The 25,731-nt window shown below is 42.5% G+C and overlaps 1 protein-coding gene across 4 annotated transcripts in view; it reads left to right on the forward strand.

The window, feature by feature from the left end:
• Positions 1 to 25,731, forward strand: part of LOC110499058 (vesicle transport through interaction with t-SNAREs homolog 1A) — a 165,792-nt gene that overhangs the window by 41,945 nt on the left and 98,116 nt on the right. For 2 of the 4 annotated variants that reach the window (XM_036955888.1, XM_036955890.1), the window contains exon 6: positions 16,497 to 16,581. In XM_036955888.1, coding sequence (XP_036811783.1) covers positions 16,497 to 16,581 — 85 coding nt within the window. Of the gene's footprint in view, positions 1 to 965; positions 987 to 16,496; positions 16,582 to 16,708; positions 17,772 to 25,731 lie in introns of those variants that run through there. The other 2 variants (XM_036955889.1, XM_036955887.1) reach the window with 2 other exon arrangements.

Here is a 25,731-nt window from a genome sequence, read left to right on the forward strand (position 1 = left end):
AGATCTGCTAACCTTTTAATCTCGTTCAAGAAATGGACATTTCAAAAAAAAAAATCACCTGCAACGGATGACAAATTAAGAAACCTGTCCTTCCCCTCCTGTACTAAATGATGTTGTGTTCTCAATGTCTTTCCCCTACAAAAAGAACAGGTTGTGGCAGAAGCGTCCTTTTGTAATAGTGATTTAAGCTTGATTAAGCTCGAATTGAACCGTTGCTCTCCTCCAATGTCTGTGTCTCTACTAAAGATAAGGTAACAGCAGTAGGATATGGGGATGTTTTCTATTTTACTCTGCTTGAATTTGACACTCTCTTTTCATCAAACACGACTCCCAGTTGTCCTAATAACAGGCTCTGCCTTTATGTATACACAGCAGGCATCTGTATTGCAATACATAAGGAACATGAAATATTGACAATGTGTCACCAATGATGGACACATTGGAAACAATGGATTGGCTCTACATTTCACAATCTAGAATACACATTTTAAAAGGCATGTCTTTTTTGTTGTTGTTGCTGTTTTGCACCGGGACATATAAAATAGAGATATTCCCTCTATTAAGCTTATATGCATACTGTATCCAAACTGTATTTTCCTACTGTACAGAGTGGGATCTATTTTCTTCTCCCTTTTTGACACATCAAGTGTTGTGATGTGACTTCCTTGATGGTGCTAGTTTAGACACCGCGAGTCGAGCAATCCATTCCCTCTCTTTTGTCTCGTGTGACAGCGCGGGAACTTGATCTTTGTTTGTTCAAAAAAAGGTCTGCACGAGTCTCGTGTTTAGCTTCGTTTAATGTGTTTGTCTGTGATTTCTAAATGCTAAACGTGCAAACGTATAAATCGTCAAGGTTAATTCGGGAACCCAGCCACATGACTGATCTGCTTCCTGCCATGTCTTTTCTTTTTGATCTTTCTCTCACTCCCTCTTTCTCTCTCTCTCTCTTTGCTTTCGCGTGGCAGTTGATGAAGTTAAGTGAAGAGGTGAGTGCCTCTCTGCCTTTCCTGTTTTTAGATTCCTTTCCTTCTGAATTTCTGTGCCCTCATCTCTGCAGCCATAAGGCCAAGGCTATTGGTGAGGCTCTTATGAGCCTTTATGGGGATGAATTCAATGAAATTCATTTTCTGTAAAAATCTGAAAAGGAAGATAGTTTTTTCTGATAGCACACTCTTTTCAAAACAAGCATGAGGAAAAGGCTGGCATAAAGTACACTTCAAGACAGTGCTACAGGGGGCAACCCTGAGAAAAACCACCCACTATTTTATCAGAAAACCATCAACATCATTATGCTCGGCAATCATGGTTGTTCAGTATCATGCCTAATTAGTGGGTTCCGTATTTTGCCCGTGTTACTTTCATTTAGAACTAACTGTAAGTCTTGTATAGTCAGGTATAGTCGTAATGCCATTTGTTGTGGTTTTGTATTTGTTATAGCAATAAAGGAGGTGGTGTGGTCAGTTATCAGCAGGGGTGAAAGTAAGGCAGTACGGTCTGCTACGGCGTCCCTGTAAAACAAAGAGTGGGGGTACGCTGTACCGGTGAAATGTGAGCCTTTCACAATTTATACAACGTGCCACATGAAAAATTTGCGAATTGACTGGAAACCGGGTGGTATCCAGCTACTCATTCAAGGGTTTTCTTTATTTTCACTATATTCTACATTGTAGAATAATAATGAAGACATCAAAACCATGAAATAACACATGGAATCATGTAGTAACCAAAAAAGTGTTAAAAAAATTGAAATAAACTCAGCAAAAAAATGAAACGTTCTCTCACTGTCAACTGCGTTTATTTTCAGCAAACTTAACATGTGTAAATATTTGTATGAACATAACAAGATTCAACAACTGAGACATAAACTGAACAAGTTCCACAGACATGTGACTAACAGAAATTGAACAATGTGTCCCTGAACAAAGGGAGGGTTAAAATCAAAAGTAACAGTCAGTATCTGGTGTGGCCACCTGCTGCATTTAGTACTGCAGTGCATCTCCTCCTCATAGACTGCACCAGATTTGCCCATTCTTGCTGTGAGATGTTACCCCACTCTTCCACCAAGGCACCTGCAATTTCCCGGACATTTCTGGGGGGAATGGCCCTAGCCCTCACCCTCCGATCCAACAGGTCCCAGACGTGCTCAATGGGATTAAGATCCGGGCTCTTCGCTGGCCATGGCAGAACAGACATTTCTGTCATGCAGGAAATTACGCACAAAACGAGCAGTATGGCTGGTGGCATTGTCATGCTGGAGGGTCATGTCAGGATGAGCCTGCAGGAAGGGTACCACATGAGGGAGGAGGATGTCTTCCCTGTAACTCACAGCATTGAGATTTCCTGCAATGACAACATTCTCATTCCGATGATGCTGTGACACACCTCCCCAGACCATGACGGACCCTCCATCTCCAAATTGATCCCGCTCCAGAGTACAGGCCTCGGTGTAACGCTCATTCCCACAATGATAAACGCGAATCCGACCATCACCACTGGTGAGACAAGACCGTGACTCGTCAGTGAAGAGCACTTTTTGCCAGTCCTGTCTGGTACAGCGACGGTGGGTTTGTGCCCATAGGCGACGTTGTTGCCGTTGTCTGGTGAGGACCTACCTGCCTTACAATAGGCCTACAAGCCCTCAATCCAGCCTCTCTCAGCCTATTGCCGACAGTCTGAGCACTGATGGAGGGATTGTGCATTCATGATGTAACTAGAGCAGTTGTTGCCATCCTGTACCTGTCCCCGCAGGTGTGATGTTCAGATGTACCAATCCTGTGCAGGTGTTGTTACACGTGGTCTGCCACTGCGAGGACGATCAGCTGTCCGTCATGTCTCCCTGTAGTGCTGTCTTAGGCGTCTCACAGTATGGACATTGCAATTTATTGCCCTGGCCACATCTGCAATCCTCATGCCTCCTTGCAGCATGCCTAAGGCACGTTCATGCAGATGAGCAGGGACCCTGGGCATCTTTCATTTGGTGTTTTTCAGAGTCTGTATCAAGGCCTCTTTAGTGTCCTAAGTTTTCATAACTGTGACCTTAATTGCCTACCATCTGTAAGCTTTTAGTGTCTTAACGACCGTTCCACAGGTTCATTAATTGTTTATGGGTCATTAAACAAGCATGGTAAACAGTGTTTAAACCATTTACAATGAAGATCTGTGAAGTTATTTGGATTTTTGCGAATTATCTTTGAAAGACAGGGTCCTGAAAAAGGGACGTTTTTTTTGTTGCTGAGTTTATATTTTATATTCTGAGATTCTTCAAAGTAGCCACACCTTTCCTTGATGACTGCTTTGCATACTTTTGGCATTCTCTCAACCAGCTTCATGAGGTAGTCCCCTGGAATGCATTTCAATTAACAGGTGTGCCTTGTCAAAAGTTAAATTGTGGAATTTCTTTCCTTCTTAATGCGTTTGAGACAATCAGTTGTGTTGTGACAAGGTATGGGTGGTATACAGAAGATAGCCCTATTTGGTAAAATACGAAGTCCATATTATGGCAAGAACAGCTCAAATAAGCAAAGAGAAACAACAGTCAATCATTACTTAGACATGAAGGTCAGTCATTACAGAATATTTCAAGAACTTTGAAAGTTTCTTCAAGTGCTGTCGCAAAACCATCAAGCGCTGTCGCAAAACCATCAAGCGCTATGAAACAGACTCTCATGAGGAGCGCCACAGGAAAGGAAGGCCCAGAGTTGACTCTGCTGCAGAGGATATGTTCATTAGAGTTACCAGCCTCAGAAATTGCAGACCAAATAAATGCTGCACAGAGTTCAGGTAACAGACAAATCTCAACATCAACTGTTCAGAGGAGACTGTGTGAATCAGACCTTCATGGTCGAATTGCTGTAAAGAAACCACTACTGAAATACACCAATAAGAAGAAGAGACTTGCTTTGGCCAAGTGGAAATCTGTCCTTTGGTCTGATGAGTCCAATTTTTATATATTTTTGGTTCCAATCGCCGTGTCTTTGTGAGATGCAGAGTAGGTGAATGGATGATCTCCACATTTGTGATTCCCACCGTGAAGCATGGAGGAGGTGTGGGGGTGCATTGCTAGTGACACTGTTGGTGATTTATTTAGATTTCAAGGCATACTTAGCCATAATGGTTATCACAGCATTCTGCAGCGACATGCCATCCCATCTGGTTTGCGCTTAGTGGGACTATCATTTGTTTTTCAACAGGACAATAACCCAACACACCTTCAGGCTGTGTAAGGGCTATTTGTCCAAGAAGTAGAGGGATGGAGTGCTGCATCGGATGACTTGGCCTCCACAATCACCCGACCTCAACCCAATTGAGAAGGTTTGGGATGAGTTGGACTGCAGAGTGAAGGAAAAGCAGCCAACAAGTGCTCAGCATATGTGGGAACTTCTTAAAAACTTTTGGAAAAGCATTCCAGGAGAAGCTGGTTGAGAGAATGCCAATAGTGTGCAAAGCTGTCATCAAGGCAAAGGGTGGCTACTTTGAAGAATTTAAATTATATTTTGATTTCTTTAAGTCATTGTTTTGGTTTCTACATGATTCCGTATGTGTTATTTCATAGTTTTGATATCTTCACTATTATTCTACAATGTTGAAAATAGTACAAATAAAGAAAAACCCTTGAATGAGTAGGTGTCCAAACTTTTGACTGGTATTGTAGGTGTTTTGTAACTGATGTATCTTTCATTCATCAAATTGCGGGTGCACAGTGCACTGTTGGTGTTCGGGTGCTGAGTGAACAAATGTGCGCGGGTAGCCTACAGGAGCGCCTTTGTTAAGTGATTGTTTGACAATCGGATGAAAACATAACTGGTTGTGTTTATGCCACATTAAAAGGCATAGGCTAGGGGCCAAAATGATATAGCCTAATTAGCTTAATCCTGTCTATACAGAAATAAATACAAAACATTAAAAATAGGCTACTACACCAGAAAGCATGATTTTGCCAAAGAGGATCATTAGCTTCTTAAAAAGCAAAAGCTGTGGATTGTTTTAAATGGTGTAACCTATTTTGGGCAGCACGCACCGCAAATACCAAATAGATTGTTAAATTGCGACTGTCAGTGAAAAGCAGAAACCCAGCCAGGCATATTGCAATATTTAAAAATACAATTGTGGGAAAACTGTTTGGAATGCAAATGGCTATTGCTGTATTGCGATTACAAAGGAAAAGATATGTCTTTTAGTTATCAAAATTCTTCTGCTACTGTTCGCTCAATTAAGTTATCTTACTGGTACCAGTGGACAGCGTCGGCCATGTCCCCGATGAGTGTACATATTCACTGTCTTTTAAATCTACTTTCACCCCCGGTTATCAGTATAATTAAGATATTAGTTAGATACCTTCTTTACGATATTTCAATGCAATCAATGAATACATTCTGGATGGGGGCTTTTTTCTGGCTTCTTTGATCACTTCGTTAAAGGAAAGAGACGTTCATATAACAATACTGCATCTAATGAGACTTGACGAGGATGAAACGGCCTACAGGGAGGAGGTCAAAGATTGTGGACGACACGAAATGCAGGGCCAAGCACGCCCCCATCCACATCGACGGGACTGTAGTGGAGCAGGCCGGGAGCTTGAAGTTCCTCGGTGTCCACCTCACTAAGGGAATTATCATGGTCCACACAAGACGAATACAGTCCTAAAGAGGGCACGACAATGCCGCTTCCCCTTCAGGAGGCTGAAAATATTCAGCAGGGGCCCTTAGATCTTTCAAAAGTTCTCCAGCTGCACCAATGAGATCATCTTGACTGGCTGCATCACCGCTTGGTACGGCAACTGCTTGGCATCTGCCCGCAAGGCGCTACGGAGTGTAGTGCGTACAGCACAGTACATAACTGGGGCCGAGCTCCCTTGCCATCCAGGACCTCTTTACCTGGTGGTGTCAAACATTTTCTAAGACTCCAGCCACCCAAGTCATAGACTTTTCTCTCTTCTACCGCACGGCAAGCGGTACTGATGCACCAAGTCTGGAACCAACAGAACCCTAAACAGCTTCTACCCTCAATCCATAAAACTGCTAAATAGTCCAGGTTAACTATTTAACTATCTGCATTGACCCTTTTTGCACTCCCCTTTGACTCATCACATACGCTGCTGTTACTGTTTATTATCTATCCTGTTGCCTAGTCACTTTATCCCTACCTATATGTACATGTCTACCTCGTACCCCTGCACATCGACTCGGTACTGGTGCCCCGTGCATATAGCCAAGGTTATCGTTACTCATTGAGTATGTATTCCTACTGTTATTATTTTTCTATTTTTCTCTCTGTTTTTGGTGGGAGGTAAGCATTATATGGGTAAGCATTATATGGGTAAGTAAGCATTTCACTGTTAGTCCTCACCTGTTGTTGACTGAGCATGTGACGGATACAATTTGGTTTGATTTTGATTTGTTGAAATGTCTTTGAAGGCTCAAAATGATCTTGCCTCAAGAGTTTTCAATCCACCAGCTTTTGCGTTTATGTTGGCCTGCACAGTACATATCTTTGACTTTGTATTGTGGTTTTGTGTAAGCATGTGGCCTGTGGAAGCTTTCTCACTGTAATGTGATCATAGAGAGGATCTCCTATCTGCAATCCTCGCTCAACAATCTAGCACCGTCGGCAGGACCCCTTGATGCCGCCCCCCACCATTGCTACTTCGCCGTTCAATATGTTTCTTATAGGATCCCGTTGAATAGGCAGTGCTTGGTTTTATATGATGAGACTGACAGTAGATGGGATTGATTTGTCCCTTCTGGTTTGAACCCAAATGAACACTGGCTGGGTGTGAGAATGGTTGGTGGCCATGGGCTGCTTGATAGCTGGTGAAAGACCACATGGGCTGACATGAGATGTAATATATAACCTGATTGGAGTTCAGTTTGGTACACTCAAATGTTGCATTCACCATTTATAGTCAAACAGACCGCAAACGGCGGTTGTTTCTTCTGATGTAGGTTTATTAGCGATATACACTGTGTGTACAAAACATTAGAAACGCCTTCCTAATATTGAGTTGCGCCTCCCTTTTGCCCTCAGAACAGCCTCAATTCGTCGGGGCATGGACTCTACAATGTGTCATGTGTTTCACAGGGATGCTGGCCCATGTTGAGCCCAATGCTTCCACAGGGATGCTGGCCCATGTTGACCCCAATGCTTCCACAGGGATGCTGGCCCATGTTGACCCCAATGCTTCCACAGGGATGCTGGCCCATGTTGACCCCAATGCTTCCCCACGGTTGTGTCAAGTTGTCTGGATGTCCTTTTGGGGGGTGGACCATTCTTGATACACACAGGAAACTGTTGAGCGTGAAAAAACCCAGCAGCGTTGCAGTTCTTGACACACTCAAACCTGTGTGCCTGGCACCCACTACCATACCCCGCTCAAAGACAAATCTTTTGTCTTGCCCATTCACCCTCTGAATAGAACAAATGCACAATCCATGTCTCAATTGTCTCAAGGCTAACAAATCATTCCTTAAAAGAGCAGGTGTTTTTAATGTTTTGTACACTCAGTGTAGGTCTGTGTGAACTTGCTAGAGTAAAATTATCTTCGCTCATCGCCGCCCAGATTCCCCTTTTCAATTGTCATTCAGAAACAAGAACAAGACACATTCCTAATTGTCCACAGGAATATCTATTGCTATCCATTGTTGCTTTGTTGTGATAAAAAAATATATATACTTATGAAAATGAATTGGCCATGCTTAAGCAAATCTTTTGGAGCATCGCTTTAGGCAACATGATATTTTGCATTTCATCTGTCAAATCAAATGTATTCGTCACATGCTTGGTAAACAACTGGGGTAGACTAACAGTGAAATGCTTACTTACTGGTCCTTCCCAACAATGCAGAGAGAGAGAGAGAACATTTTAGGAAAAGTATTAATAAATACACAATGAGTAACAAAATCTGGGCTATATACACAGGTTACTAGTACTGAGTCGAAGTGCAGGGGTACGAGGTAATTGAGGTAGATACAGATATGTACAAATAACTAGGAACAAAGTGACTAGGCAACAGGATAGATGATAAACAGTAGAAGCAGCTTATGTGAAAGCACACAAACTTTTTTTTAAAAGGGTGCACAAAGGGTCTATGCTGGTTGTCCGGGTAGCTATTTAGTTAACTATTGAACTAACTATTTAGTCTTATGGCTTGGGGGGTAAAAGCTCTTCAGGGCCCTGTTGGTTCCAGACTTGGTGCATCGGTACTGCTTTCCATGCGGTAGCAGGGAACAGTCTATAACTTGGAGTCTTTGATTATCTTTAGGGGCCTTCCTCTGACACCGCCTGGTATAGATGTCCTGGATGGCAGGGAGCTCGCCCCCAGTGAATTACTGGGCCATATGCGCTACCCTCTGTAGTGCCTTGCGGTCGGATGCCAAGCAGATGCCATACCATGCGGTGATGCAGCAAGTCACGATGCTCTCAATGGTGCAGCTGTAGAACTTTTTGAGGATCTGAGGACCCATGCCAAATCTTTTCAGCCTCCTGAGGGGGAAGAGGTGTTGTCATGCCCTCTTCACGACTGTGTTGGTGTGTGTGGACCACAATAGATCCTTAGTGATGTGGACACCGAGGAACTTGAAGCTCTCAACCCACTCCACTACAGTCCCATCAATGTGAATGGGAACTCCGTTTCCTGTAGTCCACTAACAGCTCCTTTGTCTTGCTATCATTGAGGGAGAGGATGTTGTCTGAGCTTGTGTGTGCTTGTGTTTTAAGGGCGTCTGTGAATGTGCATATGCAGGATTCTTAGCATTTGTGAATGTTTTTGTTGTATTTCATACAATTTCTATCAAAGCATCCATTCACGTCCATTCATAATTTAGAACCCTCACTACTGTTCTCTCCAGACTTCTTTTCATTTGCTTTTGTTTCCCCTTCCCTCCACCTTGACACAGTGCTTTTCCACACAGTGCTTTTCCCAGTTGCCCCCGGTCAGGAGACACCTTTCGTTACCTCACCTGTTCTTCCCCTTTGGAACGCACTGCTATTTCATTTGGTTTGATTCGCGCCCTCTTCACCATCACAACCCTTCTGTCTACTCCTTTTCCCTCCTGTTCTTCCTGCTTTTGAATCAAAGGCTGGCGCAGCTTATACACACTTAAGCCCCCTTTTAAAAACTATACTTTTTCCCCAGCTGGAAAACATGTTTAAATATTTAGCACCTATATTCACAGCTGTTTGACACTTGTAATTCCTCGTCTTACAAGTCCCAAACAAACCGCAGAGAAGATCACACAGTCAGTCTGAATCACAGCTGTCATCAGTATTCACTTCGACTCTCCCCCCCTTATTGAAATAATAAGGAATCATCTGAACTTTGGAAAATGGTGATAGTAACTGCTGGTGTTTGATATTTAATAAAAGGCAGCAGAAAATGGAAGGAAGACATTCTTTTGAGCTGCAGCTGCATTGTTCTGGGGCTGTCTGTTATTAACGTACAACTGAAGTGCAGTTCTCCAACGGGGGGGACAACAAAAACAAATCCAATTTTTATAGTTCCTAAGAAGGTCTTTGTTTCAAATGTAGGTGTCAGATAAAAAGGCATATGCGGAAATGGGGAAGGGGCGCGCACCAATGCACTCGCAGACGCACAATATTTATCATGGACTGTTTTTAAATCATTTGATGTTTAGCTGCATGAGAAGAACAATTATTTCGATAACAGGCCATTATTTCTTTAGGAGGTACGGTATATGGAAGGTATTTATTTATAGGTCAATGTGTATGCGCCTGTGTATATGCATCCCTATGTGTGTCTGCGTGTATGAGTGCACGTGTTTGTGTGTTTATTCTTGTGATGTTTTGGTGACTCGGCTCCTCTGTCAAAGCCACATGGGTAAAGGCTTGATATTGTCTGTTGTAGCTCACCAGGAGTGGCCAGCAACTTGGCACTTTATTTAAATGAGTAGCAGGGAAGATTCTGACACTGACTGGGTGGCTTAGGGAAATGCACAATCACATTTCTGAAGGGAGAAATTCTGCCCTTAGTCCGTCCTCTTGTCCCATTGCATAAGTAGAGAGATTGTTGTACAGGTAAAAAAATATATATGTTTTGTTGTTGTTTATGTTGTTTTCTAATGTAGGTATTAGGTTATGGATTTGGGACCTGTTTAGTACTCATACCTACAAATGCATTTGATACCTGTTTCGTGTACAAGGACCACCCTAGTTTGCCGCCTAGTTTGCTATATATACAAAAGTATGTGGACATCCCTTCAAATTAGTAGATTTGGCTATTTCAGCCACACCCGTTGCTGACAGGTGTATAACATCGAGCACAGAACCATGCAATCTCCCATGACAAACATTGGCAATAGAATGGCCTTACTGAAAAGCTCAGTGGCTTTCAACGTAGCACCGTCATAGGATGCCACCTTTTCAACAAGTCAGTTCGTCAAATTTCTGACCGGCTAGAGCTGCCCCGGGTCAACTGTCAGTGCTGTTACTGTGAAGTGGAAATGTCTTGGTGCAACAACGGCTCAACTGCAAAGTGGTAGGCCACACAAGCTCACAGAACGGGACCGCCAGTGCTGATGTGCGTAGCATGTAACAATCGTCTGTCCTCTGTTGCAACACTCACTCCCGAGTTCCAAACTGCTTCTGGAAGCAACTTCAGCACAAGAACTGTTCGTCAGGAGCTTAAGATCACCATGCGCAATGCCAAGTGTCGGCTGGAGTGGTGTAAATCTCGCTGCCATTGGACTCTGGAGCAGTGGAAACGCGTTCTCTGGAGAGATGCTTCTCTGGCAGTCCGACGGACAATTCTGGGTTTGGTGGATGCAATGAGAACGCTACAGTACCTGCCAAATGCGTAGTGTCAACTGTAAAGTCTGGTGGTGGAATAATGGTCTGGGGCTGATTTTCATGTGTTAGGCCTCTTCGTTCCAGTAAAGGATATTTTTTTTGTATTATACCCCCCCTTTTCTCCCCAACTCCCCAACAGGCTCAGGAGAGGCAAAGGTGGAGTCATTCTTCCTCCGAAACATGACCCGCCTAACTACGCTCCTTAACACCTGTCAGCCTAACCCGGAAGCCAGCCGCACCAATGTGTTGGAGTGAACACTGCTCAACTGGTGACCGGAGTCAGCCTGCAGGCCCCCAGCCTGCCACAAGGAGACACTAGGGCGCGATGAGCCAAGTAAAGCCCCACCGGCTAAACCCTCCCCTAACCTGGACGATGCTGGGCCAATTGTGCGCCCTCCTATGGGACTCCCGGCCACGGCCAGTTGTGGCACAGCCCGGGAATGAACCCTGGTCTGTAGTAACGCCTCTAGCACTGGGATGCAGTGCTCCACTCGGGAGGCTCAGTGAAGCAAAGTCTTAATGCTACAGCATTCAATGACATTCTAGACGATTCTGTCCTTCCAACTTTGTGGGGAAAGACCCTGTCAGTATGACAATGCCCCCGTGCACAAAGCGAAGTCCATACAGAAATCGTTTGTTGAGATCGGTGTGGAAGAACTTGACTGGCCTGCACGGAGCCCTGACCTCAACCGCATCACATTGGAACACCAAGCCGGGCATAACATCAGTGCCAGACCTCATAAATGCTCTTGTGGCTGAATGGAAGCAAGTCCCTGCAGCAGTGTTCCAACATCTAGTGGAAAGCCTTCCCTTATAGCAGCGAAGGTGGGACCCACGCCATATTAATGCCTGTGATTTTGGATTGAGGTGTTCGACTAGCAGGTGTCCACATACTTTTGGTTACTTCCCTGTTGGTTGGTTTATTTCTCTGGATGAAGTCGTTATATGACCGGTGATGCGGTGTCGTTACTGGATCTGTGCCGGCTGGGCTGCACTCTCAACCCTTCCTTCAGGTTACGTCAGCGTCAAACCTGGCTGGGCGCATTATTCTAATGACCCCCACCCCACCCCACAACCGCTACCACCAGCACATCCCCGAATAACCCCCCACCGAAAAGTAGACAGAACGAGGGAGAGAGAGATAGCGGGAGAAAGAAATTGAGGGAAATGCTTTGAAGTGGCTTTTCACCGCAGCAAGTCTGCTGGCCGTCTCCCCGAGACGTGTCACCTTTGCCGAGAGGGAATAGGAAAATCACGTTTCGAATGGTAATGATAACATACTAATCACTTGAGCTCTTTGAAGAACGGGGGAGTGAGCTCCTCTGTCAGTATCCCCGGCTTCCTTGTGCTCCGAGGCACACAGGCACAGCCATGGTCTAGGTGTATTAGCTTAAGCATTGCATGTCAATACGTCCCCTCCATCTCCGCTGATCCATAGGGGCTCATTAAGCCGAGCTGACTCCCTTCTCTCTCCCCGCACGGTGCGCATCGGCACACCACCGTCACTCTGCACACCCAGCCACCCACCACCCGCCAGCCCCCTTTCTCTCTCCCTCCTCTCCACCTCACTCTCTCCCACCAACATCCTCCGCCCCTCCCTCCCTTTAACTATTAAAAGTATTTCTGCAGTTTTAAATGACATCTGTCAACCAGCAAGGAGAAGACGGGTAAATCAAAAATGGAGGCATTTTTTCTCTTCTCTGTTCCCATCCCTCTGATTGTCAAAGTTTGAGAAGTGGGATGTCGTCTTATTTTATCTATTTTATTTCCTTGGAGTGATTAGCTGGTACACATTTTTGACAGGTTAACTAGAACTAGAGATTCCAGCGCTCCTTACAGAGAGAGTTACCATTCATCTGAGTGGTGGATCTATGGTGCGTCTATGGTAGCCTTGTTGGGCTTGCATAACATAACTCGTGTTAAAAGGGTTTAAAACGTCACACATGTAGGTTCAGTAAAGACATGACTACTGAAAGACTGGAGAATCCCAAGGCAAATTACCTATATGTAGGCCTAGATGTATAATTGAGTTCAGGTTATTATAAAAGATGGCACAACCCTTGACTGTGACTTTTCCGCATATCTATCTGAATGGCTTGTTAGGGCCATTTATAATGTAATAATACAATGACATTGAATGTGGTGATTAGCAAATAAATGCAAGACAATTACATGTATATTAACGCGGCTCATTTTACAAAACATATTTCTAGCTTTGCGAACACGACAGTGGTTAAATATGTTTTTGTGAATGTGAAAACATTTGACTCCACGGATTGATTATATTTGTGACCAGCATTTTACGCATTTATGTCTTTCTTTACATTTGTGAGTTGTGTTTTATGGTCAATTTGTGCAGGTTAATGATCTGGCAACCAGATTTGGAGATCTTCAATTATCTTAAAAATGTTTTTGTTTAAATCCTAGCTTTCTTTCCTCCTTTCCTTGCTCCCTTTCCTTCCTTAGCACCCTTTCCTCACCTCCTTTTTCCCTTTTCTCCTTTCTTAGCCTATTTCCTTTCTCCCTTTCCTTCCTTTCCTCCTCTCCTTAGCTTTTCTAGCACCATTTCCTTTCCTCTTTTCCTAACTCCCTTTCAAATGAGGAAAGGAATCTATGAAAGGCGGAAAATAAATGGGGCTAGGAAAGGAAACAAGGAAAGGAAATGGGGGGAAGCTAGGAAATTATAGAATACGAGGGAAAGAGAAAATGGTAAAAGGCTAGAGAAGGAAAGTGAGCCAGGAAATGAGGAAAGGAAGCTAAGATGGGAGGAAAGAGAGTTAGGAAACAAAGGAGAGGAAAGGAAGGAAATGTATCAAGTAAAGGAAAGTAGGAAAGAAAAGAAGGAAAGGAAGCTAGGATACCAAATGGATGCATTTCTAAAAGTAAGTATGTGATATATTTGTTTTTATGATATTTTTAAGAGAACTGAAGATCTCCTAATCTTGATGCTGTTTCATTAATATGCACAAACTGATCCATAAAATGCAACTCACAAATGTAAATATACTGAACAAAAAATATAAATGCGTTACAGTTCATTTAAGGAAATCTGTCAATTGAAATAAATAAAGTCCTAATCTATGGATTTCACATGACTGGGAATGCAAATATGCATCTGTTGGTCACAAAGAAAATGTAAGGGCGTGGATCAGAAAACCAGTCTGTGTCTGGTGTGACCACCATTTGCCTCATGCAGCGTGACACGTCTCCTTCGCAGAGAGTTGATTAGGCTGTTGATTTGTTGCCTATGGAATGTTGTTCCACTTATCTTCAATGGCTGTGTGAAGTTGCTGGATATTGTTGGGAACTGGAACAAGCTGTCCGTACACGTCGATCCACAGCATTCCAAACGTGCTCAATGGGTGACATGTCTGCCATGCAGGCCATGGAAGAACTGGGACATTTTCAGCTAACAGAAATTGTGTACAGATCCTTGCAACATGGGTCCATGCATTATCATGCTGAAGCATGAGGTGATGGAGACGGATGAATGGCACAACAATGGGCCTCAGGATCTCATCACGGTATCTCTCTGCATTCAAATTTCCATTGATAAAATGCAATTGTCCTCATTGTCTGTAGCCTGCCTGCCTGCCCATACCATAACCCCATCGCCACCATGGCGCAATGTGTTCACAACGTTGACATCCGCAAACCACGACGTCATACACGTGGTGTTGTAAGGCCGGTTGGACGCCAAATTCTCTAAAACAACGTTGGAGGCGGCTTATGGTAGAGAAATGAGCATTCAATTATCTGACAACATCTCTGGTGGACATTCCTGCAGTCAGCATGCCAATTGCACTCCCTCAAAACGTGAGACATCTGTGGCATTGTGTTATGCAACAAAACTGCGCATTTTATTGTCCCCAACACGAGGTGCACCTGTGTAATGATCATGCTGTTTAATCAGCTTCTTGATATGTCACACCTGTCAAGTAGATGGATTATCTTGGCAAATGAGAAAGGCTCACTAACATGGACAGAAACACATTTGTGCACACAATTCGAGAGACAGCTTTTTGTGCGTATGGAAAATGTCTGGGATCTTTTATTTCAAATCATGGAACATTGGACCAACCCTTTACATGTTGCGTTTATATTTTTGTTCACTGTACATAAAATGCAGGTCATAAATGTAATCCGTGGCGTCACAAATTTCTAAAATCCAATATGTTTGTGAAACTACACGGGCATATTTACAGACTGGGATTTTTATTTAAATGTTGCATTCTGTATTTGCAAATCAATTCTTTTGTTGTTGTTTATGACTCACTACTCAACCACTTCTAACAGGGGCCAATATGTATGGAACGTTTTGTTCAAATGGAAAAGGGTGCGGTCAAAACAGGGATTGAAATCAAACGGAACGACCTGTCTTTCAGAAGAGAACGGGGTGGATGTTGGCCATGTCATTCACTGACGTTGTTGATGCCAAATGTAATATTCTATTACAACTCCTACCAGTGTCTAGATAAAGAAAACACCTCTGTCTTTGAAAAATGATCCAATCAATCACTTGCTTATTTAAGAAACACAAAGTACCTTGAATACCCCTTTTAGAACAGCTGTACATCGTTTCAATGGGCAGCCTTGTCAGTTGTTGATACCTCTGAGTAGGTCAACATACAGTGCACTCTGTGTACAAGGCTTGATATGCTGTTGTGAAGATGTATTCTGGAACTGGAACTCGTGGTTGTAAGGATTGCTCTTAGTCTATACAAGGATAATCTAGTATAGTAAGTGGCTAATACTAACTGGTCAGCACCGGTATAGGTCTGCTAAACATGTCATGTTTGCACATGCCGTTTATGAGTACCTATAATCCATTATTGTCATTATATCTCGGTGTCCATTTGTTTAGGATGTAACTGTCACTGGTCCTTGTTTATATGATTGCATGGTACATGTCGCTGATGTGTGTGTTGTGTATTTTGCTATTTGTTTTGGTGCTTTCTGTTTATTCAGCCTTCGGTAATTATGTTAGGCTAATGTTGCATTTCAGTACTCACTCTTTTACGTAACACACTTCCAAATTGATTGGCATGATATGGTCCTCCTCCTGAAGTGGTCTACTTGGTCTGTCATCATCCATTTGCCACACCAGTAGAAATTTCGAGAAAGCAGTATCTTTCTTATGTTCCATAACCAAATACATTAGGAGAGTAAATGTGTTTGATTTCCACTTTAATGAGGCTTTCCTCCTTAATTCCAGAGCCATCGCCTTGACAGGTTTTTTTTTTTTTTTTTTGAACTTGAAAGCTGCAAATGATAATTTATTACATCTCAATTAGCTCTTCCTCCCTCCATCAACTTTGCCCTCCGCGCTAAATGTGAAGTAATTACTTGCAGTAGACTGAACAAGACGAGGACGGGGGGAAAAAATAAAAAAGAGAAGAACCTTCTGGTGATTCTTATTTTAATATTGAATAAGAATAGATACTTTATTGTACTTATAGTTTTCTTTCTTTTTGCAGTAACAACTGTGCGATATGCCCCCCCAACTCAACATGCATGTTACCGATATTTCACCGGCTACAAGTGTTTGTTAATGAAGAATATTGGAACTGGCCATTGCTGTTGTGGTCGTAGTGGTGGTCTGTGTTTTGATGGCAGTGTTGAGATGTTTCTCTGAAACGCTTCCCAGCCCTCTCAATCATAATTTTTCTGTCTCGTTTTTCTCCAATTTGTTTTAGAGAGCACATCTGTTGGACAACACAGAGAAGCTGGAAAGGTCATCTCGGAGGCTGGAAGCTGGCTACCAGATAGCAGTGGAAACCGGTATGCATTCTGTTTGGATGGAAGGGGGGGGGGGGGGTGAGTGAGCGACAGCAAATTGTCTCGCTCGTACGTGAGGTGGATAGAGAGAGAGAGGAAAAAACTCCTTGACGACTGGTGACATTTTCAGGAGCACATCAAAGGCAAGCAAGGGGGAGAGAGGTGTACGGGCGACAGAGCAGGCGCCGCTGCTCCTCGTTTGGCTCCTGGGAAAAACACACGCTCTTCTCCCCTGCATCTGCGTGTGTGTGTGTGTGTGTGTGTGTGTGTGTGTGTGAGTTGTTTTTTATAGCGCCAAAAAGACAGGGGTCTACTGAAATAAACAACATCAGCGTTTCCTCCACTAGTTCTTAATTTAGAGACCCAAACAAAGCACAATAAACATCACTGAATACATGGCCATCTCGAACAGAAAGTCATGTGTTTTCCTCATTACCAAGGTTAGTTTTTTTTTTTTATCTTTAAATATGGAGAAATTATCTCATTTGGATTTGAAATAGATTAAACCAGTTATTCGTTTTTTCTCCTCCTGACAGTCACAACATTATTGAGTCACAGTGTATTCCTTAGAGAGATATCAAAGCTCATTCTTGAAGAATCAACTGGCTTTCTGTGGCTTCCGCAGTAGTTTTGAAAAAGTTTTGTTCATTTACACTATAATGGAGGAATGGCGCGCGTGTGACATCGACCGATTTAATCATTCACGTCGAGAAAGGGGTGCACAGACCACTGCCTTTTGATGTTCAGTAAGTAGAACTCACAAATTCATAAATACAATCTGCATTCTCTGCTTAAAAATGTTGTTTCATATGATTCTCTGATGATCTCCGAGACTTATATTATTCTTGTTTTCCCCGTGTCGAACTCTGTGGCAGACCCTATTTTGATTCCATTCAGTCACGTATTTCAGTTGAATGGCTCTTTTTGATGGTTTGTCTAGTGTGTTGGTTGGTGTTAAAGAAATGGTCCGTGTTCTACCCGTGTTCTCTACCTCCCGGGCCTATTACTTTCCACAGTAAGGGCCAGTCATGCGCCCTCTGAACCCTCATCTGCCCTGTTTGTGCGGCTAACTGAGAACAATGGTTGTTTATCCTGGTCCCACACACACTGCTCACTGCTCAGGTCTACACCAGCAGAGAGTTGTTTGGGGTTTGGTGGGGTGTGAGCCTTTGTCACCTCGTGTTTAATCTGTGATCCCCCCCCCCCCCCCCCCCTCACCCTCCTGTCGGTTCTGGCCCTCCGCTCAGATGCACAAGCTGAAACGACAAATGCTCAGGGAGAACCAACGCTGAGAGGCAACAGCCGAGTCACGTTGGGAACACTGTCAGACCACAGACAACAAACAATCTTAGAACTCAAATGTGTTGAGACCCCAGACGTGTGAGAAATGCAGTGCCTTCAAAAAGTATTCACACCCCTCGACTTTTTCAAAATGTTGTTGTATTTACAGCCTGAATTAAACATGTATTAAATTGACATTTTGTGTCACTGGTCTACACACTGTACTCCATAATGTCAAAGTGGAATTATGTTTTTAGAAATTAATCAAAAAGGAAAAGCGGAAATGTCTTGAGTCAAACTCTTTCTTATGGCAAACCTAAATAAATTCAGGAGTAAAAATGTGCTTACATAGCATGATTTTTGAATGACGATGTCATCTCTGTACCCCACACATGCAATTATCTGTAAGTTCCCTCGGTCGAGCAGTTCATTTCAAACACAGATTGAACCACAAAGACCAGGGAGGTTTTCCAATGCCTCGCAAAGAAGTGTAGACTGGTAACAATAATACAAAATAACAATATTCTAAAACATGCATCCTGTTTGCATCAAAGCACTGATGTAAAACTGCAAAAAACGTGTCCTGAATAAAAAGCGTTATGTTTGAGTACCACTCTTTATATTGAGTACCATATCTTTATATTTTCAAGCATGATGGTGGGTGCATCATGTTATGGGTATGCTTGTCATCGGCAAGTACTCAGGATTTCTTTAGAATAAAAAGAAACTGAATAGATATAATCCTAGAGGAAAACCTGGTTCAGTCTGCTTTCCAACAGACACTGGGGGACATATTCACCTTTCAGCAGGAAAATGACCAAAAACACAAGGCCAAATATACACTGGAGTTTCTTACCAAGAAGACATTAAATGTTCCTAAGTGGCCTAGTTGCAGTTTTGACTTAAATCGTCTTGACAATCAAAAACAAGACTTGAAAATGGCTGTGTAGTGATGGTCAACAACCGACTTGACAGAGCTTGAAGAATTGTTCAAGTAATAATATGCAACTATTGTACAGTCCAGGTGTGCAAAGCTCTTAGAGACTTACTCAAAAAGAGTCACCTTTGGCAGAGCTGTAATCCCTGCCAAAGGTGATTCTAACGTGTTGACCTAGGGTTGTCAATGCTTATGTACATGAGATATTTCTGTTTTTAATTTTCAATAAATTAGCAAAAATGTGTCAACCTTGTTTTCACTTTGTCATTATAGGGTATTGTGTGTCAATTTTAATACATTTTTGAATTTAGGCTGTAACACAACAAAATGTGGATTAAGTCAATGGGTGTGAATACTTTCTGAAGGCACTGAGAACACAAACATTGACTAGTGGTCATTCCAATGCTGTTTCAACAACCTGTGCTGCATATTTACATCGGTGGACAATCACAGCACCACGAGAAGACATGAAATTCAGTGGGGCAATCCAGCTAATGGATCTTTTTGGTTTTGTAGTCATTCTGTTTAATGTTTTTCATTGTATTTTAGTGTTGACAAAATTCACAAAAGATTTTTGAAAGATTTTATTTTGTGCAAGTGCTTGGCCTAACAAATGCCCCATTCAGTAATCTCACTTTCAAACTAAAAGAGATAATGATACGAGTATGTACCGGGCTTTTATTCATCGTTCTGAAGCATAAACATTTCTACATTTTTAAGATTGCTTAAAATGGATAAAGGATATGCTTTGAAATGTTGAATGTCGGGATGAATATTGTTTTAAAAGGGTTAAACAATAATAATCTGTGCAATCAAAGACTTACTCTGGTCATAAATACGCTGTTACACGAAAAACAAACTCTTATTAAGACGGAAAATTAAAGCATCCTTAGTGAAGAACAGTTAGTGTAGCTATTTTACAATAATTCTAAGTCACCCTCCAAATCCACACACTATATAATTATGCCCCATAAGTACTGTAATTGACCAATGGGGAGAAAAAAATATTTAAAGACAGTTTCTCTTTTCTTTCAAAGAGAGAGAGATCCTGAACAAAGGCAGAAAAAAAGATGGAGCTCCAACTGCTGCTTGCCCCCCCCCCCCCCCCCCCCCCCCCTTTACTTTGGCATCGATAACATTCCACTTAATGACCACAAATCAAGAAAGCCAGGGTACCATAAGGTCACTTTATAAAAAAAGACGTCCTCTCAGTTCTTTGAAATGGTGAGTCTTCACAGAATATCATTTTAGAGAATTTATTTGAGCACTGTTTTTTTTCTCTATTTCACACTCTCCAGTGTATTTTGGAAAGCGCCGGCTTGCCAAGAGCACTGAAAGCCCTTTGAGGGATATTGAGAAGGCTCTGTGGACATCCCAAGCTATTTACCACACACACCCTTAAGAACCAGCCTCTGTTTGTCTCATAAATAAAGTATAGAACTTCATTAGTGGAGGGCACAGACTTAAAAGGCGCGCATATGAACATGCAGACGGAGGGCTTGCCTGTTTTAAAGAGAGCCCTAAGTACAGGAGGAGGGCATGTAGTTAGCCAATTTAAACGCATTTGAATCAAGGGTGTCTGCAAGCCCAAAATGTGAGGAGGCTAGACTGACTCCAAATCAAAGAGGTCAGATTCTGAGGCACAATTTGACTTTGTGAAGATGTGAGAGGGGTCTGATTAGACATGTTTAGAGATGGATGGCATGTCAGATTCCATTTTGTAGATGTACTGAAGTGCTCTCTCCCCTTGATTAGAATCAATTGGAGAGGTAGAGGGTAGAGTTAGTTTTGTTTGCTGAGGGGCGATTAATACAATACTGGCTTCCTTTGAAGTGCATACACCTACAGTATATCTGAACACTATGCACACGTGCATACTGTACTCAATAGATTATTGACCTAAAATCATACTTTTTGAGAAAATAAAGAGAAATACAATCACTCTGTTTCAACTTAAGATGCTTCTGGGAGTAATTTGTTTTGTTTAGCCTGTACCGGTCGGTGTATGTTTGTTAGATGGCACACGTTAGTGTTTTGAAGTAATATTTTTTTCCCCATCTATGATTTGACAGGCATATTATTGTACATGTATTGGATATTAATCATTAGAAAAAACAGAGGCCTCTAATCTTGGCTCCACCAAAATGTCAACCCCCTTTTCCTCTTTTTAAAGCTCAGCGGTCGAAAACAAAGCAAAGCAACTGAAACAAACCACAAAGTGGGCAAAACGAATAAAAGAGAAACTCAAGGGGCCAGCGATGAAGCCGAGATCGCTCCTCGGCTCGCGGCCCCGGTGTCAGTGCTCTGATCGATGGGGGAAAATGAAATCAGCTCATTAGGGATTGATTTCAGACCTGTTTAGATAAGCAGAGAGGGTCGGGGCTCGGGCCCCTGGTGGCCCCTCGGCAGCCCAAAGTTCACTCTGTGCCAGGCAGAGAGCAGCACCGCAGGCCATCAACTTTATTAGCACTGAGATAAGCTGATTAGACCTTGTCAATCAAAGGTGCCAATGACTCAATCGACAGCCCCGGCCTTTCTTTTTCTCCCTTTTCTTCCCCTCTCTCTCTCCCTCCCACTCTCAATCTCCCTCGTTTTTTATGATAAATCATTGAAGCGACCAACAAAGCAGTAGGCAGACATCGTGGGCTAAGCTAAGCAGCCCTGCAGTTGTCACCAAGGCGGACCATGCAGGGACCCTGTGATGATGTGACAACTGTATTACAGATTAGATCAATTTGTTTTAGAGCAGTTTGATTTCCAACTGCAGCGGTATTAAAAGTCGAGGGGAGGAGAGGGAGGGAGAGAGCATTGATTGTCGTCATGGAACATGACTCCAGCGGCAGAGCACAGGGTGTTGGGGACACAGATAACTAAATAGATACATGATGGGGTGGAGAAATAAATAAATATGTTTTGTAAACATTTTTAAAAAAGTCCTCGGCGCTCGTTTGAAGCAAAGCATGGCTTTGAGACTTGCTGTGAGTCCATGGGTGCTGGAGTGCCTCAGTAACATGGCTCACGCTTGTCCCCGGCTTGCACGATCTCTCCCCCCTCCATCTTAGTCCTTTCTTTCTCTGTTTCTCTTTCTCACTCTCTTAATTTCTCCCCGTTCTGTCTTAAGATCAGACTTTATCATTCTTTTGGTGTTTAGCCACCAAAGTGACGCTTGCGCTTCAAATCCTTTTTGGCTAAACACTTAGCAAATGACACAACAAGCTATATTTAGCAATACCCAGAAATATTGTTTAGGAACTGGCTTTCAACGTTGAATTTTCTTTTCTTGTTCTCTTCTTATGAGACAACACGTTTATAACGGTTTTGTGCTATCTGGTAACAGAGGACAAGATCTAATAATAAATCAAACTATCTGTCAATACCATTTAGCGTCATTGTATCAAATCCAGCTACATTGGGTCTCGGGCAAAGAGGAAAATAAGGGAAGAGGATAAAAGGTAATATTCTGCTAACTGGTATCATTTGTTATTTATCAGAGAATCTTGTCAGTGACAAAATAGTATACTTAAGTCTAATATTCTCTATCCTCATAATGTTGATAATGGTGAAAATGTAAGTTATGAATCTGTTCATCTTTTGATTTCAATTCAAATAGCTTACATTGTGCTGTTGTTTACGTGGTCCTCTTTGTCGTTGTTTGAAGGATGTTTCCTTTATTAGGATCCCCATTAGCTACTGCACATGCAGCAGCTACTCTTCCTGGGGTCCACATCAAACATAAAAATGCATGACAGAGTACAGAACAGTTAGAGACAAGAACAGCAAAAGACGTTACTTAAAAAATACAAAGTAATACATTGTCAAGACACCAAGAAACTATTTACACTTCATATATGCATATTCATATATTTATCATCAGAGTACAGTTATATTACATCTTTATATAGAGGAGAGGCGCTGTGGTACATTGTTTTTGTAATGAAAAATGTAAAGCTAAATTAACAATAAAGTGTTTCACATGGTCTAGGGTGGGGTAGATTTTCTATTTACAAAATGTATTAAGACTAAATATTTTGCGTGTCACATCCAAATAATAGAGCGATGTTTATCCAAGAAGTAGTGAATTGATTAATACAAATGTATTTAGATCATTTGCACATACGTTGTGGCGTCTATGTTGAGATATACCCATTGTAGATCCCTTTCTTAGGAATGTAGGCTCTATCTCCACTTCTGCTTCAGGTTATTCATTCTGTGGCACAGTGTCATTTTAATATTTCAGTATGTTCTTGTTCATTTGTCTTTTATAAGGACAGTTTGCTAAAGTGGATTTCCTCGAGGTATAGCATATTCAATAACTTTCGTTTTTTGTAGTCTGATAAAATCTGAATGCTGTGGTGTTTCAAAAAGAATAGGAAGTTATTTGATAATTGTTTGATTCATGGCACTGAGAGATGGGATTAAAATATTTCACAGCTTGAGTTTGCAGTTAGGCAGAAAGGAGGCCTTTTATTAAATATTTTTTAAGGGGGAAATGTATTTGTCTTTTGTCTCAAGGAAAGAAATCAATTCTAAGAAATATAGACGGAATATAGCCCGAAACTGTATTTCCGACATATATATGCCTTAACGTATAGCCTAACATTTTGCTTTCAGTAAATCTACCCACGGGTAAGCTGTTTATCGGTAAACCCCCCCCGGCGGATGAAAGGCCTCGTAATAATGATTTTTTTCTCTCCTAATCGGGTCTTGTCAGCGAGGCGTCTTATCGTGGAGAGGAAAATGACACCGATCCTATCGAGAGCCCGAGTCCGAGTCGGAGGCGTGTGTCCCCCCCACCCCCCTCCCCCCCAATCATGGCCGGCCGTGGCCTCGCCATATCTAGCGCTGCCACAAACGGCGAGCGCCGCTTTTTTCTTGTGGACTTCAAAAACGACGCGAGTCATTAAAATTGCACCCGCGTTTGGCTGCGGGTGTCAGCCGCTTCCAGAACGAAAATGCGATGTGGGAAGAGGAGACTCGCTAAATGTGCTAATTCCTGCCTCACATGTTTACGGCTTAATTTTAATCGGTTTGAGGGAGGAGGAGGGGAGGAAAACTTTTTTTGGGGGGGGGGCAATGAGAACCTCACATTGAAATAAATCGCCATTATCTTTGACACCCTAGGACTCAGCTGTTCCAAGGATTTAGGGGTCCACTGGCAACAGTGTATATTTTGGCACACAAAAAGTGTTTACGCTTGAACTGTGGTAGCTAAGGTGCAATCGCTGGCTTCAGCCTGCACAGACAAAGGCCCGACTCGACACAATGGCCAGCCAGCATACAGACCCCTCAATGCACGAGCTCAACCAACAGACTTGAGTGTGTGTGGGGTTCATCTGTGTGTTTGCTTGTCTGTCTGTCTGTTGGTCCGCAGGTGTTTTTTCGCTAGAATCCGACTTGCGACGTTAGCTCACGTTAAGTGGACTCGTCGAGGCGGCCATATCAGAATGAAGCTAGGGAGATGTTTGTGAGAAATGAAAGTGACCAGTCGTCATACGTAGCTCATCCAGAATTCAGGAGTGAACAGGATACTTCCTGCTCCAGTTAAGTTCCATTATTACTGCTAGCATAGCATCCTGTTAGCAGCCCATTTAGTCTGCACGGTGGATGCTAACAAGGATCAACGGTGTTAAGAGAAAGTGGTGGATCTACAGTAATTAGACTTTTTAGGAGAATGATAAGCTTCAACAAAGAGCAGGCTTCCTATCGACATAACTAGAGTCTTAAAAGTAATGATTAGCCTACGAAGCTTAGACTGGGAGGAAAGACCTCTGAGCATTTCTTCTTCTTAGTGCAGCATTGTAATAAGAAAGGTTTCCCCCTTCAAGTATAGAAGGCAACATTACCAAAAGAAGGATAAAACTCACGGAAGGTCAACAAGTCACCCATTGGATTGATGTAAGCATGAATACATTGGGAGGCAGTTTAATAATACAACTAAGTATAAAGACCCATTCTGATCAATGTTTCATTCAGTAGTGTCGTTCATTATTACGTTGATATAAATGATACACAAGGCCACTTAAACAAAACAAATATTTATGAGAAGGAAAAAAAAACTAGGTGCTCATATTACACTTCACAATGAGTAATTGTTTGTAAACATATTGATTTTATAGTAATACCTGTTCATAATGTAGCCTTATCTCACATTTTCAAAAGCACATTTAAAAAGGTAGACATTTTATTTCAAACCACAAACCAGCTTCTTTTCTGTTATTTCGAGGTTACAACCACAACCACAAGATACCCCCCCCCCTGTACGCACAGCAGAAAGTGCAGCACTGACCTCGGAGTGACACACAGAGTGAGGAAGAGAGAGAGCTCAGAAAAGGGATGAGCGGGATTGCGTTAAAATGAACTGTTTCAGAAGGAAATGGGAGACAAAAGCGAGGACTCTGGGCCCCCATGGGCGCTTTAAAGAGCTGCTACATCTGAGGCACTGAAATATAAAAAATAAAAAAAGAGAAGGGGGGGGAAAGAAGTGAAATTAACTAAAGGAGAGGCAGAGAGGGAGAAGTGTGCCACCTCGTCAATACTAGTCCTCTGATGACAATGACACATTGATGACAGACAATTGATGCCAGTGAAAAGAGTAGGAAATACATTATTTTTTTAAAGAGCTATGCATGGGGAGTGAGAGACAATGCGATCAGTATATTTATACCTGTTATTTTCTGTATTGATTAATTCAATATACACCAATTAGCATCTTGCCCTCCTACCCCATTACTCCTGTGGGTCAGTGGAGAGCATCTTCTATGATATGGAACCAACAAGCTTTGCTTTAGTGTAGTAGGTTTGATGTGTGTTTATTGTATGTGAAGGCTAGTGTAGAATGCAGTCACGTAACCCCCAGTCTCAGTGGCTGGGTGTAAGAACAGAGACCAGGCCTAAACGCTGTTATTTGCCCCTCTCTACCTATAACCCTCACACAC

This window comes from Oncorhynchus mykiss, chromosome 20 (genome assembly GCF_013265735.2).
Source record: "Oncorhynchus mykiss isolate Arlee chromosome 20, USDA_OmykA_1.1, whole genome shotgun sequence".
In the NCBI taxonomy this organism is placed as follows: Eukaryota; Metazoa; Chordata; class Actinopteri; order Salmoniformes; family Salmonidae; genus Oncorhynchus; species Oncorhynchus mykiss.